Below are 14,151 nucleotides of genomic sequence, written 5' to 3' on the forward strand. Positions count from 1 at the left end.
CATCATTTGGTTACATATAAATTAGTCAAAACAAATTAACAAAAAATTATGAAAAGTAATTAAATTGATCAAAGTAATCATATGTAATTAAGAGTAATTATCCTTTAATTACATAAAAAGTAACCTTTATTAATAAAAGAAAAGCAATAAGTTAACAAAAATTACGAAAAGTAATTAAATTAATCGAAGTAATCATATATAATCATATGTAATTAAGAGTAATTATCCTTTGATTACATAAAAAGTAACCAAAACTAATAAAAATGGACCTAGCAATTTAATTATTTTTCGGTTACTCATAAATACTTTCATTGTATTCAAATACTTCGGCTATAGTAAGGATATACGAAAATATCTAACGTCGGTTTAAGAGTATCTGCGGTTACATATATTCCTTTTCAATATTTTCATAAAAATGAACGAAAAGTAGTAAATAAGTAATAAAAAGTAATCATAGGTAATCAGAAGTAATCATTCAAACCCTTTTCGTAGTAATAATCAATAAATAAACAAAAATAATAAAAAGTAATCACAAGTATTTATTTAATAAAAGAAAAGTAATAAATAAACAAAAATCATGAAAAGTAATCATAAGTAATGAGATATAATTATAAGTAATTAAAAGTAATTATATGTAATCAGAAGTAATGGAAATATAATATTTGACAAAAAATCAAAAAAATAATAATTTGATTACTTTTTATAATTTTATTGATAAATTACGTAATCATTACAATATTAGTTATTTAATAACGCCGAAGAGAAGTTTGATTTAAGTTTTTTTGTAATCGCCTTGAGTGAATTGATATTCTGATTTCCCACCTGGAACTTATCGAATATAATGGAATCAGTAGATGTTCTTCATGCCAGAAATTGTGAGTCCCATTTTCTGACAGAACTGGTTACATTAATATTTTTTCGTTGTACTAAAGACAGTTAAATTCAAATGTTTACCAGAGCGCCATCTATTGGATGAGCTGTAAGATCGGTGTTCTAGAATTTGAATTTATTTTCGAAATATGATCTTTATTGCTGTGGTTAGATCGCCACCTCTCCTGCCAAAACCAGGTTGTTCGATATTAATACCCCCAGTGCATTATTTTTTCACACTACTGTAAGTTAAGCAGCAACCAACCTCAGCTCGGCTCAACCAGGCGTCAGCTTGTTTGGAGAAATGAAAAATTGATCGGAGATTTCGGCGACGTTCAGTATTCAGCGATTGTAAACAAACTGTCATGCATAAACATAGAAACACACACACTCAAACAAACATACAGGCACACATACATTTGCCTGGCGCTACCTGTATAAATATGAGCTGCGTTCGGCGCACGCGAATAGTTTGGCAGAGACACTCGGCGCATCATTTACAATTCCACGCCGGCTAGACAAAGTAAAAAAAAATAAGAAAAGAAATAAAACTGACAACAACAAAAATGTCGCCTCTTCATGTCCGTGTTAACATGATAGCGTTATTGTTTATCTCGTTTGCTGTCGCCACACAGGCACAGGGTGGTCTGTTCAGCATCACCGATGTGGGTAAAAGTCTGAAGGATATAGCGACGGGCGTCTCGAAGGATATAACCAGTTATATACCCACGCCGGAGGGTATTTTCGAGTCGAGTAAGAATCTATTGGCCGGCTATCCGTTCGAAGTGGCCTCCTCGGCTATAAATACGATTTGTAAGTGTCTGGTAGTGACTGAAATGAATACAGTGTTGTGCTGTGAATACTTCTGTGTCTTTATAACTTTAATATTGCTCATACCTCAGGCTCCTCGGCACTCTCATCTCAGACGATAAGGTCGCGTGTGACACCCGATTTGCGTAAGATCAACTTTCAACTACGCACAGCATGCAATAATTACAGTTATCCGTTGTTGAAATCCAATCAAATATGGCGTAGTCCCGAATTCGATCCGACGAAGAAGGTGGTCATACTGGCTACTGGCTGGACTACGACGGTTAACAGCTCGGATACGATCGATGTGTTGGCTAAGGCGTATAACTGTCGCGGTGATGTGAATTTTGTGGTGAGTATGCATTAAGGAGTGTGGTGAATAACTGCAAAGAACAAGATTTGTAAACAATTCTTTAAGATAAAATGTAATTGAAAACTATATGACTTCGTCTCGCTCACAGGCCGTCGACATAGCCAACTTCGTCGATACACTTTACACCTGGTCCGCCCTAAATACCGACGAAATCGGTGCGAATCTTGCAGAAGGCATCGTGTTACTCACTCAGGTAGTACCGCTCGAGAACATTCATCTCATCGGCCACAGTTTGGGCGCACACATCGTAGGCGCCACCGGGCGTTACTTTAATGAAAAAACCGGTAAGCTGGTGCCACGTATTACCGGTTTGGATCCAGCGAAGCCCTGTTTCAACGAAGGTCACGTGCTCTCTGGTCTGCAGCGTGGCGACGCCAAATTCATCGATATAATTCATTCGAATCCCGGTGTGTTGGGCAAACGCGAACCTATGGGTGATGTGGATTTCTATCCGGGCGGCTTGGATCCGCTGCCAAAAGGTTGTCTGCACGTGGTCTGTGCGCATGGACGTGCCTGGGAATACTACGCAGAATCCGTTTATCCTGGTAATGAGAGGAATTTTATGGGCAAACGTTGCACTTCACAGACCCGTTTGCTCGATAATAAGTGTCCAGGTGTGGAGCAACCCATGGGCTATGCGGTGCCGCGGGAACTGAGAGGCAACTACTTTTTGGAAGTGAACGAGGCGGCGCCATTCGGTAAGGGCGCTAATAAGGAGAAATTGGCGGCTCAAGCGAATTGCGGCTTGTGCCCAGAGAGAAAGCAGTAATGATAAGAATTTGTTTGGGATGTTTGGCTCATGAGAGACAATAATTTTTAAGAGTTTTGCATCAATAATTTTTACATTTTGTTGAAATGGTGTTAACACTGTTAATTTTCATATCATAAATCAATAAACAAAATTTTCAAAAAATCTTGGTGTTTTCTTTCTGTTCACAACAAAAAAAATATTCTCCGAAATTTTGTCTCATATCTCCATCTATAGCTATAAATTTCCTACATAGCCCTTTGCTCGTCGCGTCTGTTTTGCTCTGCGCTTTCTTCCACACAAACAATCACGTGTCGCTAAAGCTGCTCTAGTCGCTCTCTGCTCACTCTCCGTAAAATCGAATGCATCGAAGACGGCGAACAAAATGCGGCAAAAATAAAAGCTCCGCCCAAAAAGGCTATAAACAGAAACGCTTGGAGCTTTGCTGCCACTTCTAAGTAGTTCAGTTCACTGTTGAAGCTGAAAGCGGGTGGACAATGGTGCTGATGTTCTCTTTTGTTCGATTCAGTAAATCCATTTTGCAAAAAGGCGTATTTTTTAAATAAAATGTCTTTAAAATAAAATTTTGGTCTGTATAGTTAGAGAGATTCTGACTGATCTAGGCGATAGATAATATTTTCAGCTATGGATACATAAACATTTCCGAATGTCTCCCCAAATTTAGATGATTTTATGGTGTGCGTTCCGAATAGGATCGCATCTATATGTGATAAAATAGCTTAATAAACCCTTTAAGTATATATATCCTTAAAAATTTTATATTTAATTTATATTTAAGAGAATGTAAGCCATGAAAATACAAATTTATACTTAATTTAAAAATTGAACGTCTCGATTATAAAATTAAAAAAAAAAGCGGCATGAGAAAATTTCTTCCTAAGGAGAGAAGCTTGTGCCGAATTTATGGTCATCCCTAGCATTGTTGAAGATATCCGCGCCTATCTAAAACCTCTCACAACAACGAAAGTTTCTATAAAAGAACTTGGATTGGTCAGTTTCTATGGCAGCAGAATGATATAGGGGTCCAATCTAAAAGATATGTTCGGAGATTATTGCAATGCCTTTGATAATACTCGTGAACCTACCCCAATTTCTTGGAAATATCTCGTCAAATGAAAAAGCTTTCCATACAAGCCCCTCCGATTGCTGGTTGCATGGCAGCTATATGATATAGTGGTGCGATATAGGCAGTACCGAAGAATAAGCAGATTCTGTGTGATAAAAGGCAGATTTTATATCGATATCATAGAAACTCTGCATATATGTATAGACATACGGATGTCCTGACGGACCGGCAGACGGACATAGTGAAAGCGACTCTGCTTGTTTTTGTTGTTGTAACGGTTACTAAGTGTCGTTAGGATGGTAAGGATTAGATGAGCTGTCATCGAGGTCATCCAACGTTTGGCGCAGGAAATGTCCAGTTTTGACGGGTCAGACCATAGAGAGAGGCTTGTCAGATGTGTAGGCTTAGCTGGGCATACAAAGAGGTGTTCACGGGTCATGCGAGGACGCGTTGCACGCGATATATATTCGATATGTCTGGATCGATTCTGGATAAGTTGGAGCTTAACCTGCTACAGTATCTAGATCGAAGCTACCCAAGAGCCACTCTCGATTCTCGCGGCAACTCGAGCTCGTTATCTGCAAAAGGTAGAGGTTTGACTCCAAGTACCCCATTCACTGGCAAGGAGTCAGTGAAGGTGTTTATGGCTCTATTGGCTATCAGTGAATGCCTGAAATTTGTTGCGTCCGAAGTCTGGCCAGTGTACTGTTTTATGCCGTCGACATATGTAGTTGAAGAAGGGCCTCTTGATGCTCCTAAGATTCGGTACCGCTACAAGCGGGTGACTGCATGTCTGATTTCTACGAAAGCAGAAACTGCTTGGAAAGGAGTTCATTATGCTACCTAACTGGAGATAAGCGAATGCCGCTATGTAGATCTTCGATGGGGGACATCAAAGACATTCCGTTGTAGTCCGAAGTGCAGCGTGCGGATATGTCTCTGCATTCAGGCGACCATATTGGTACGGCGTAGTTAAAGCCCGGCCGGCCGATTGCCTTGTATGTTCCCACCAATACTTTTTTGTCTTTTTCCCGTGTGCTGCCGGCTAGTTCGTTATGCTGATCGTTTATGTACATAATATATATAGTCTCTGAGGATGTTACAAACATCTTGACAAATCTTGTTCAGGGTATCAAAAGATAAAACAGCTCGATTTTTACTCTCATACTCAGGACATACTTCGAGTCATTTTCTGAAAATGTTGGAACTTTATAGAGAGACACATGAAAACTGTGCGATCAATGTTTTCAAAAGACTATACACATCGATAGTGGTTTGCCATAATGTCCGGGAGCATCAACCTTATAAGTAGTCCAGATTTGACTGACACCAACTATTCCTCAAGAGAAGCTTGTGAAACTCGACTGTCCCATAATTCAACTAATAGGGGCGAGAATTCAAGTTGAGGTAAAGAATGCTCAGCACATAACTTAGGCGATGTTTCTGGATACTCCTCCATCCAACAGTTATTCTGGACTAGATGTCCAATAACAATACCACAATACCACAATTTCCAATTTGTATGCGATAAGCAAAATGAGAATACCTTTAATTTTATCTTCAGCCTAAAAGCACTTTAGCATTCTTGTATTCCCATTCCAAATCAAATCCACAGTCTTTTGAGTTTGCTTTCAACTAACAACTATGCACTCACGAGACAAATAATTCAAAGCACTCAGTGAATAACTGTAAAATTTGCGAAGCACTATTCCCTTGTTGCCGAATTTCGGCGAAATCATGTAGGCGTCACTTGATTATCCCTCAAGAACAGTTGACTCAGTTTGGGCTTTGCTTGCCTCGCTTAATTTGTGCCCGGTGGACTGCTCGTTACCACGAAAACGCTAATAAGTACCTGGTTGTTATAGACGACGCACACTCTCAGGTACATTTTTGGTTGTAGGCAGCACGCGCCTAAATGTAGGCAACACACACACACCTGTTCTAATTCGTTATTTAACTTCGCTGGGATTTCTTTGCTGCCGTTGCCTGCTTTTATTTGTTTTGCTGACCGATGTTTTACTTGTAGCTCATTTGCTCGTGTATGCATGTGTGTGTATGGCTATGATTGTGTGTGTGTCTATTATTGTGTGAGTGTGTGTGTGTGCTTGTGTGCTATGAATTTTGATGCGCTTGTAGCTTGGTTTTCTATTTTCTCCACACATTAATTTAGCACATGTGTTGCTATCAGCGTCGGGCAGTCGCGTCCACACCCGCTTTCCACCATATGTGTTATTGTATGCATGTATTTATAGCCATTGGTGTATGTGTGTGCTTGCCATCCACGTGCTGTTTTGTTATCAGATTGCCATACCTTTTGTTACGTTTGCCTTTTTTCTTCATTCGGCTAGCCTTTTAACTCGTATTGTTTGTTGTTGTTGGTGTGATTTTTTTAAACAAATTACGTTTGTGGCAAAAGTAAACATTTGTTCGCCTGATTTTCATTGCTGATTCTCTTTGCGGGTGCTTGGCATTCAAGGCCAGCAAAATGTAAATGAGCGGGCAACCTTTTTTGTGCTCTCTTTGATATTGTTATTGTTGTTTTTTGTTTTTGTGGCATATGCACTTGTGTGGCAATCATGACTAGACCGGTTTTCTATTTTCCGCATCTCATCATTATCGGCAATGCTTTTTTATGCGTCAGTATGCCGGGTACGAGCATACCTGTCGAGATTTCATCAAAGGCGTGATCGGCATTTTGTAATTTCTTTTTATGTGTTTGTAGACGAAAAAATGTGTGTGCTCATTTCAGCGTTTCCAAATGTCCTTGGCGCACAGATTAATAAAAGAGTTTAGTAGATGAAAAAACTAGGTTATGTTTATACGTAATATTTGGCATATTTTTATTTCTAACAGCCTTGCAACTTCAGAAATTGGAATTATTTCATTTAAAATTAGGTGGCAATTCTGAAAATCGATATTTGCGAAAATTTAAAAAAAAAAAGAAATTTCTATGTTAACTAAGTTAACTAACTCTAGTGTTTAAATAAATTAATATTTTAATATAAAAAATTACTTCATATGGCAACTCTTGTTATTTTTTTCTATAAAAATGAAATTTAGTGGAATTATGTTGAAAATATTTTTTGATAGCTGGCAACCCTGATTAATTTTTCTTACATGGCGGTCCTGACTAAAAGCAATATTTCAGTATAAGCTAAATGGACAGATTTTAATTAAAAATTTTTGATATGGCAACTCTGGTTATTATCTATAAAAATAAATTTCTTGCAATTTTGGTAAAAATATTTTTTTACTAGCTGTAAACCGTGTATAATTTTCTTAAAAATATTTTTTTGATATCTGGCAACCTTATTTAATTTTTTTCAATGAAAATCCTTATTAAAAGCAATATTTTAGCATTAGCTTATTGGTCTCAGTATTAACTAAAAGAATGACAACAAAAACAAATAATTAAGTGGCAACCCTGAAGGTATTTTCTCTTTTTTCGATATCCGATTACATTTTAATTGCCAAAATATTTATATTTTCGTTTTAGTTTGTATTTTAGAAACATGGCAACTATGAAAGAAAACACAGGGTATTTCAAAATTGCAAAAACAGGAACAAAATTAAAAAAAAAAATCGGTAAAAATTTGTGGCAACCCTGTTTCAAAGATTTTCTTTTTTATATACAAAAAGCTAATGATTTTTTGCAAAAAATATCATGTAAAGCATAAGAAGAATTTTTAATGTATAATATACATACATATAGTATGGGAGATAATAAATTTCAATAAATAATATTTTTTTGAAAATTTTAATTTTTCGAAAAATCAAATTTTTGATATTTCATTATTTTTCAGTTTAAGCTACGTCTGGTAACATAAGAAAATGTTTATTAATATTTTTATGAAAATTTTAATTTTTCGAAAATTTAACCATTTTCGAAAATTAAAATTTTTGATATTTTTTTATTTTTCTTTTCTTACTAAGTATGGTAACCTCAGAAAATTTGTATTAATTTTAATTTTGATATACATATCTCGAATATTCTTTTTTTATAGTAATGTGGCAACCCTTAGTCGGCATATATTTTAGCATATTTTTAAGTAAAATACAGTTTTACTAAGTTAACATATTTCAGAAACATTAAGACTTCAGAATTTGTTTACAGTTTAAATGTAAATCAGATGAAATATTCCGAAAAACCGAGTGGCAACCCTAATCTTGTGAAGCCTTAAATATAGTTAAGTATTATATAAATATTTTAAGAAATTATATGATGGCAAAATTTATGATAAGAATGTGTTTTTTGTCGTAAGAAGTCAACCCTCCGTTTGGAGAAATATGTAGTAGGTATGTTCGAAACTATTTGCTTTTCAAATAATTCAGCTCAAAAGTGAAATTTCAGTTTTTGGCGGTATTTAACTTTTTGCGAAATTCGTTTTTTTGTATTTTTTAATTTTTTCTCATTATTTTAATTTCGAAAAAAAGGTTCGAAAATTTTAATTTCGAAAAATATAATTTCGAAAAAATTTGCAAACATGATTTTCAAGCCAGTTTTTTCAAATTCAACTTGTTTGAAGTTTTCATACCAAACTTTTTTTCTGCAAGCTTTAAATAGGTGGCAACTACTTAAAATGTATATATGCCAGAAATCCTCTAACTTTTCACAGTATAAACCAAAAACTTTATTTAATCATTTAAGCCTCTGCATTTGATTTAAGCCCATATCGCATTCCGCAATCTCGAATATCCAAATAGTCAAATTCGCCGTTGCACACTTCGCCAAAATACAAGCGCTAATCTAATCTGGCAGCGCTATATTTGTAATTAGAATGCGCTCAAACGCCGAGCGGCGAATGTATGTATGAGGCAATTTTTTGCTGTCGCTGCATAAATTAGCACTGCCAGCGCACTGCTGCAGGGGCTCCGGGCAGCTGTGAGGCTTCAACTATGCCTTTGAAGGCGCTGAAAAATAATCGCGCATAAATTTACACAGTTTTCCGACGGCTTAGCCCTGCTCTGGCTTGTTGAGTCTCCACGGCCGGGACGGTGGCTTAGCTGGCAGCTGTTGTTGGCGAGTGTTGTCGAGGGCTACGAGTGAATTTATGTGCGGCCATTCAGTTGCTGCCAGGCAGCGCCGCGTATGACACGCTCAGCTGTTGTGTGGGTTTCATTTTGCATTTTCAGCACGCCACTACTGCGGCTGGCTAATTTATTTCTGCTGACTTTTGCTTAGACGACCGACCACTTGTTTTAAGAACACATAGACACATATTCCTTAAGAGTAATGGTATTAAGAGAAGGTGCCAAGGAGAAAATAAAGAATGCTTTCTTTACAGTTAGGAAACACTTTTGTTTGGATTTCCAGAAAATAAGGCTCTAGATTTAATTAGAGCGAATGGAAAACTATCTCTAAATATGAGGTCGTAGTCGAATTACTTCTTTCCCTTCCAACCTTAGTGGAAGCTTTCGTTGTCCGCTCTTGTCGGACGAGTTCACAATAGTCAGTCGAAGTCCAGTCATTTCTTCGCTTCCTAAGCTTTTTTATCTGCTCGGAAGTTTCTCGGACATTCTTCTCGTTCCGTGATTCGGTTCATCGTATTCTTTGGATCCTTTGGTGTTTACATTCAGCAGATTGAATAAGAATACCTTTAATAATATAACTATTTCTAGTCTCCTCAAGATCTGACGGTCTCTGTTTCTCTTTTTAATTTTTCAAGACTGAAACCTTTGTGATTAACTACTCCTGCTTTTCTGTGATTTTGATGGGATTTCAGAAGCGATCTCAGTAATACAAAGGATTTGAGAATTGTTAGCGCTTAGAGATTTACTACAAGTCTGTGCGCCTGACCACAGCAGAATCGTCGGAAATTTTAAAGCCGATGAAGACAAGAAAAAATAAACATATCATCTGGATGGAAACGAGCAGTGCAGTGCAGTTTTCGTGCGCTCGAGCGCTGGATCTATGGGTTACATGCGAGTTCAGCCAGTGTTGGCCGGCAACCAACACTTGTAGGGTTCCGAGAGCTTTCTGACCTAGAGTGGATCGTAAAAGTTCCATTCAATTACTAGCTCTTAGCAAGGCTCACATCGTCCCAATGATGAGCTTCCTAAGTGGACATTGTCCCATTGGTAGTCTCTAGAGGCGGTTTCTTGAGGACTCAACTTGTCAAAGTTGCAATGAGGAAAATGAGGTGGAAACATACCGACACTTTCTCCTCCACTGTTCTGACTTCGCCAGGCTAAGGTTGAAGCATCTCAGTTGTCATACATTTTCCGAACCCGGATAATTGGCTGGCACTGATATTAAAATTTTGGCTAGGCATTTCAAAGATTTACGACGGTCTTTTTAATCTATACCTAGAAGTTTAGATCATCACAGCGGACAAGCCTCTCTGGCAATCCAAATGCCAATACAATTAGTCGGGAATTCATGAGAGATCAGCTTATTTACCGAACCAAATCTAATCTACTTTAAATCTGCATATATGATTTTCATTAAGTAGCATTTCAGATAATCCCTTCTGGAGTTGGTAAGATAATGTCAGAGCACTACTCTACTTCGGCCGCATATTCTTAGATGAATTTCACTTTGAGCTTCTTCCTGATACAATTAAATAAGTAGCCTTAAATAAAGGCGTGACTTAAAACTTATTGAAATTTTCGCTTAACAAGCCCGCGATGTACTTTCCGGCATAAACATTTCCACCTTCGTTGTAAAAAGTAATTCCCTCAAAAACTTTTCTAAGTACAAACATATTTTTAGAATAAACCGGCATTGCATGTCGGAAGTGTTCATACTCTTCCTTTCAGTGTTACAATGTACAACATTTGCGAAGCAAAGCGAAGGCATCAACTGCTTGCCACACTTTTCGTCATCAGCTTGTGGCTCTGTTAGTGGGCCACCAACGCCAAAATTGCAAACCGTTATTCTGATTTGCCCTATTAGCAGTAAAAATGAAAGAGAGAAGAGGAGACATGCTTCTGTTAGTTTGTCTACTTCTATTTCTTTTGCTTTCGCCAAATAGTTATGCCAAATGTTTATGACGTCATTATGTAACGAAAGTTTGGATCATTGCGGAAGTCAGGGCATAGTTTGCAAAAAGCAATGTCAGCATGCAAGCACACGAATAAAAATGTGGTTATGTGGGTAAAGTTGTAGTATTATTAAAAGATAGAATATATCTAAAGGCTTCTACCAAATTTTTTCAAGGTCAAATAATGATTTGTTTTTATACTTAGAAAAATGTTTGTATATTTACTTGAATATGCCATAATTGGGAAAACACAATCGATTAAATAATTTGGATATATGAGAAAAAAGGATCTACACCTATGACTTGTTAAGGTTCAAGGGTTCAGGTGGCAACCCAATTTCTAGATATATATATATTTTTAATATATTTTTAATTACAAATAACTCAATAAATGACAACCCTAAAACATACTAGGGACAGTTTTTTATCCATCTCTCGACTTCATCTAATTTCTATTTTTCTCAACTTTGAGTAGTCTTCCATTAATATTGCTTCCCTCGTAGAAGCACCCCTCCTTATTTGCGAGGAACTGAGACAGTCACTTTCCACAAGCCTCTTTTGAGTTCAACTTTACACCAACAAGGGCGTTCGCCATGGACAGGAACAGGTGGTAATCACTTGGCGCTATGTCCGGGCTATATGGTGGATGCGATAAAACCTCCCATCCGAGCTCCCGTAGTTTCTAACGAGTCATCAACGAAGTGTGTGGTCTGGCGTTGTCCTGGTGGAACACTACACCCTTCCTGTTGGCCAATTCTGGACGTTTCTGGTCTATCGCCAGCTTCAAGCGGTCCAGTTGTTCGCAGTAGATGGTAGAATTAAGCGTCTGGCCATATGGGAGCAGCTCATAGTGGATGATTCCCTTCCAATCCCACCAAACACACAGCAAAACCTTCCTGGCTGTCAATCCCGGCTTGGCCACTGTTTGGGACGATTCACCGGCCTTCGACCACGACCGTTTTCGCTTGATATTGTCGTATGTGATCCATTTTTCGTCGCCAGTCACCATCCGCTTCGAAAATGGGTCGAATTCGTTCCGTTTCAGCAGCATATCGCAGGCGTTGATTTGGTCCGGAAGTTTTTTTTGCGTCAAATCATGAGGCACCCGAACATCAAGTTTTTGTGTGTCCAGCCGTCTGCAGATGGCTTCAAATGGTTTGGTGACTAACTTCCATCCTCTGGGCGATGTCACGAGATGTCACATGCCGGTCTTACACGATGTTTTCCATGATTTGATCGGTATTCGTCGTTACCGGTCTTCCGCCGGGTGGCTTATCCATGGTATCATTTTCACCCGCTCTGAATCGTCGAAACCATTCGTCCGCAGCCTCAGTGATAACATCACAATAACTCCTAACATTTGCATCCGACTGTACTTTTAGCCTTACAGCATGAATGTCTAATTGTTATCGTGCAGTAAAACTCCTACTATTGCGGAAATACATATGAACTTTGCCAGGTCCAAAGTAGTTCAGTAGGTAATCTTCGTTCGACCAACGCTATGAGTAGTGCTAGAACGCCATTATTGCAACGGATATCCAACTCGTTCCCAGTCCGATGTGAACGAGGTACGCATGTCCGTCTTGCTAGCACATTCACTTTGCAGTTTCCAGCGATTCCGCTTTGGCGAGACATCCAAACGGGTTGATGTCTGAAGTAGCTTGATGCTCTTCTGGTGAAGACAGACACTCCTTGCCTCCGATCAAACTAAAGTTTTTTTTCGAATCTACGGAGTAAAACGAAATCTTCAACTACAGCTTTTGGCTCCAAGAACCCGTCTTTTCAAAAATGATTAAAACTTAGAAGTGTCCTATTGTTGAGTAATTTTGAATTGGATGAAATATGATGAGGACTATTATATCACTGCTATTTTCTTGCTTTAGATTAGGGAAGTACTTCTTTCATTTTTAGTTGTGCCCGAGCGTCAGATCCTTTTTTACATTCCACAAAAATTGTCAGCGTTCCTGAACATTCTGTGAGTCAGCGCATATCATTAGTTCAAATATTTAAACGGTTCTGCTTTCCAAAAGTAATTTTATGTGCGCTAATCTCAAAAACAGTAAACTTTTACAAACTGATGACGATACGATTTGAATATAGAATCTACAGTTATCTTCAAAAATTGTTGAAATATGAAATTTCCCACCAAAAATAGCTGCAAAACTTATGTCACCAACAAAAGGTGTCTACAATGAACTTCGTTAGTCCTTCTTATGCCACTTTAACAAAATAAAAAAATTGTAGTTGCCGCTTAATTTTATCCTTCGCCACGATGCTGTCCGCAGTGGGAAAAAGACTATGAAAATGTTATATTTTTTGTTGCGAAATTCTACGCGCGTTTTATGCGTTCACCTCCAGCGTCTAACCTTTCTTGCTCGGTATTCATGCACCTTGACCTAACGTAATAAAATAAAAAATTAAAACACAGAATTGTATACATACAAATACATAATTTATATAGTTGCCACCTTTGCGGCTTAACACTGTAACACCACTTATTAATAGAGTACCGGAAGTTCGTAATAATTCCGTCTTTGCTGCTGAAGTTGTGGCATAAAGTTTATGAGGTGTTTTATGTTTTATGTCCACGTAAAAGTGGAAAGGTAAGTATAAAGAAACGGCAATTACTCAAGTGAGAAGTATACCTTTAGACAGAGTGAAAAATTTAATATTGTATTAACTCGAGTTTATTGCTGGTGTATTGTCGGCTTTAAACTCTACTAATTTAACACTGAGTTACGAAATAATTTTATTTAAACGTTAGGTGCAAACAACCAGAAAACATGTTGAAAATATGACAAGCTCTCAAGAAGATAGAAAAACTTATCTGGTCTTCAAATAAAGACATACGTTTTTAACAGCAAAAATATCATAAAAACGGATTTAATTTTGTGCTGTAAACAACACCAAGAGAAGATTACTCCTCCAAGTTTAAATTCGAAAGATAAATGAAAAACTCTCCACAGTATTTATTAAGACTTTACCAGACATATTGTTCAGCCTTTGAAGGCTGAAGTTGAAACATCGTCCCATCTTCTGCGAACCAGGAGACATAACCAAAACTGACATTAGTCTCCTCAACAAGTTTGTGATCCCCCCCTTGTACACCGCTTTATCGATTTGTGAGGGCTTTTAAGATAAGTTTTATAGGAGTTCTAGGTACCACAACCGATCAGTGTTGTAAGCTGTCCAAATGAGATTCGTATTAGGATAGATTATTAAACATAACTCAATCTGATCTAACCTTGTCGAAGTGTTTTCAGAAGTCTGTATCATAAAT

At 37.5% G+C, this 14,151-nt stretch overlaps 1 protein-coding gene across 1 annotated transcript; it reads left to right on the forward strand.

Moving 5' to 3' along the window:
- Nucleotides 1-1,349: 1,349 nt before the first annotated feature.
- On the forward strand, nt 1,350-2,935 carry LOC105223676 (vitellogenin-3). Its single transcript, XM_011201453.4, has 3 exons — nt 1,350-1,683; nt 1,773-2,032; nt 2,142-2,935. Exons 1-3 carry the CDS (start codon nt 1,437-1,439, stop codon nt 2,820-2,822), a joined length of 1,188 nt encoding a protein of 395 aa, XP_011199755.3. The 5' UTR covers nt 1,350-1,436; the 3' UTR covers nt 2,823-2,935.
- The last annotated feature ends 11,216 nt before the right edge of the window (nt 2,936-14,151 follow it).

This window comes from Bactrocera dorsalis, chromosome 4 (genome assembly GCF_023373825.1).
Source record: "Bactrocera dorsalis isolate Fly_Bdor chromosome 4, ASM2337382v1, whole genome shotgun sequence".
Taxonomy (NCBI): Eukaryota; Metazoa; Arthropoda; class Insecta; order Diptera; family Tephritidae; genus Bactrocera; species Bactrocera dorsalis.

Excerpts from the sequence above, each read along its gene's own strand:
- LOC105223676 (XM_011201453.4), top strand. The coding sequence starts at position 1,437 with ATGTCGCCTCTTCATGTCCGTGTTAACATGATAGCGTTATTGTTTATC. Across the intron at positions 1,684-1,772 it reads CTCGGCTATAAATACGATTT|GCTCCTCGGCACTCTCATCT; the intron begins GTAAGTGTCTGG and ends CTCATACCTCAG. Across the intron at positions 2,033-2,141 it reads GCGGTGATGTGAATTTTGTG|GCCGTCGACATAGCCAACTT; the intron begins GTGAGTATGCAT and ends TCTCGCTCACAG.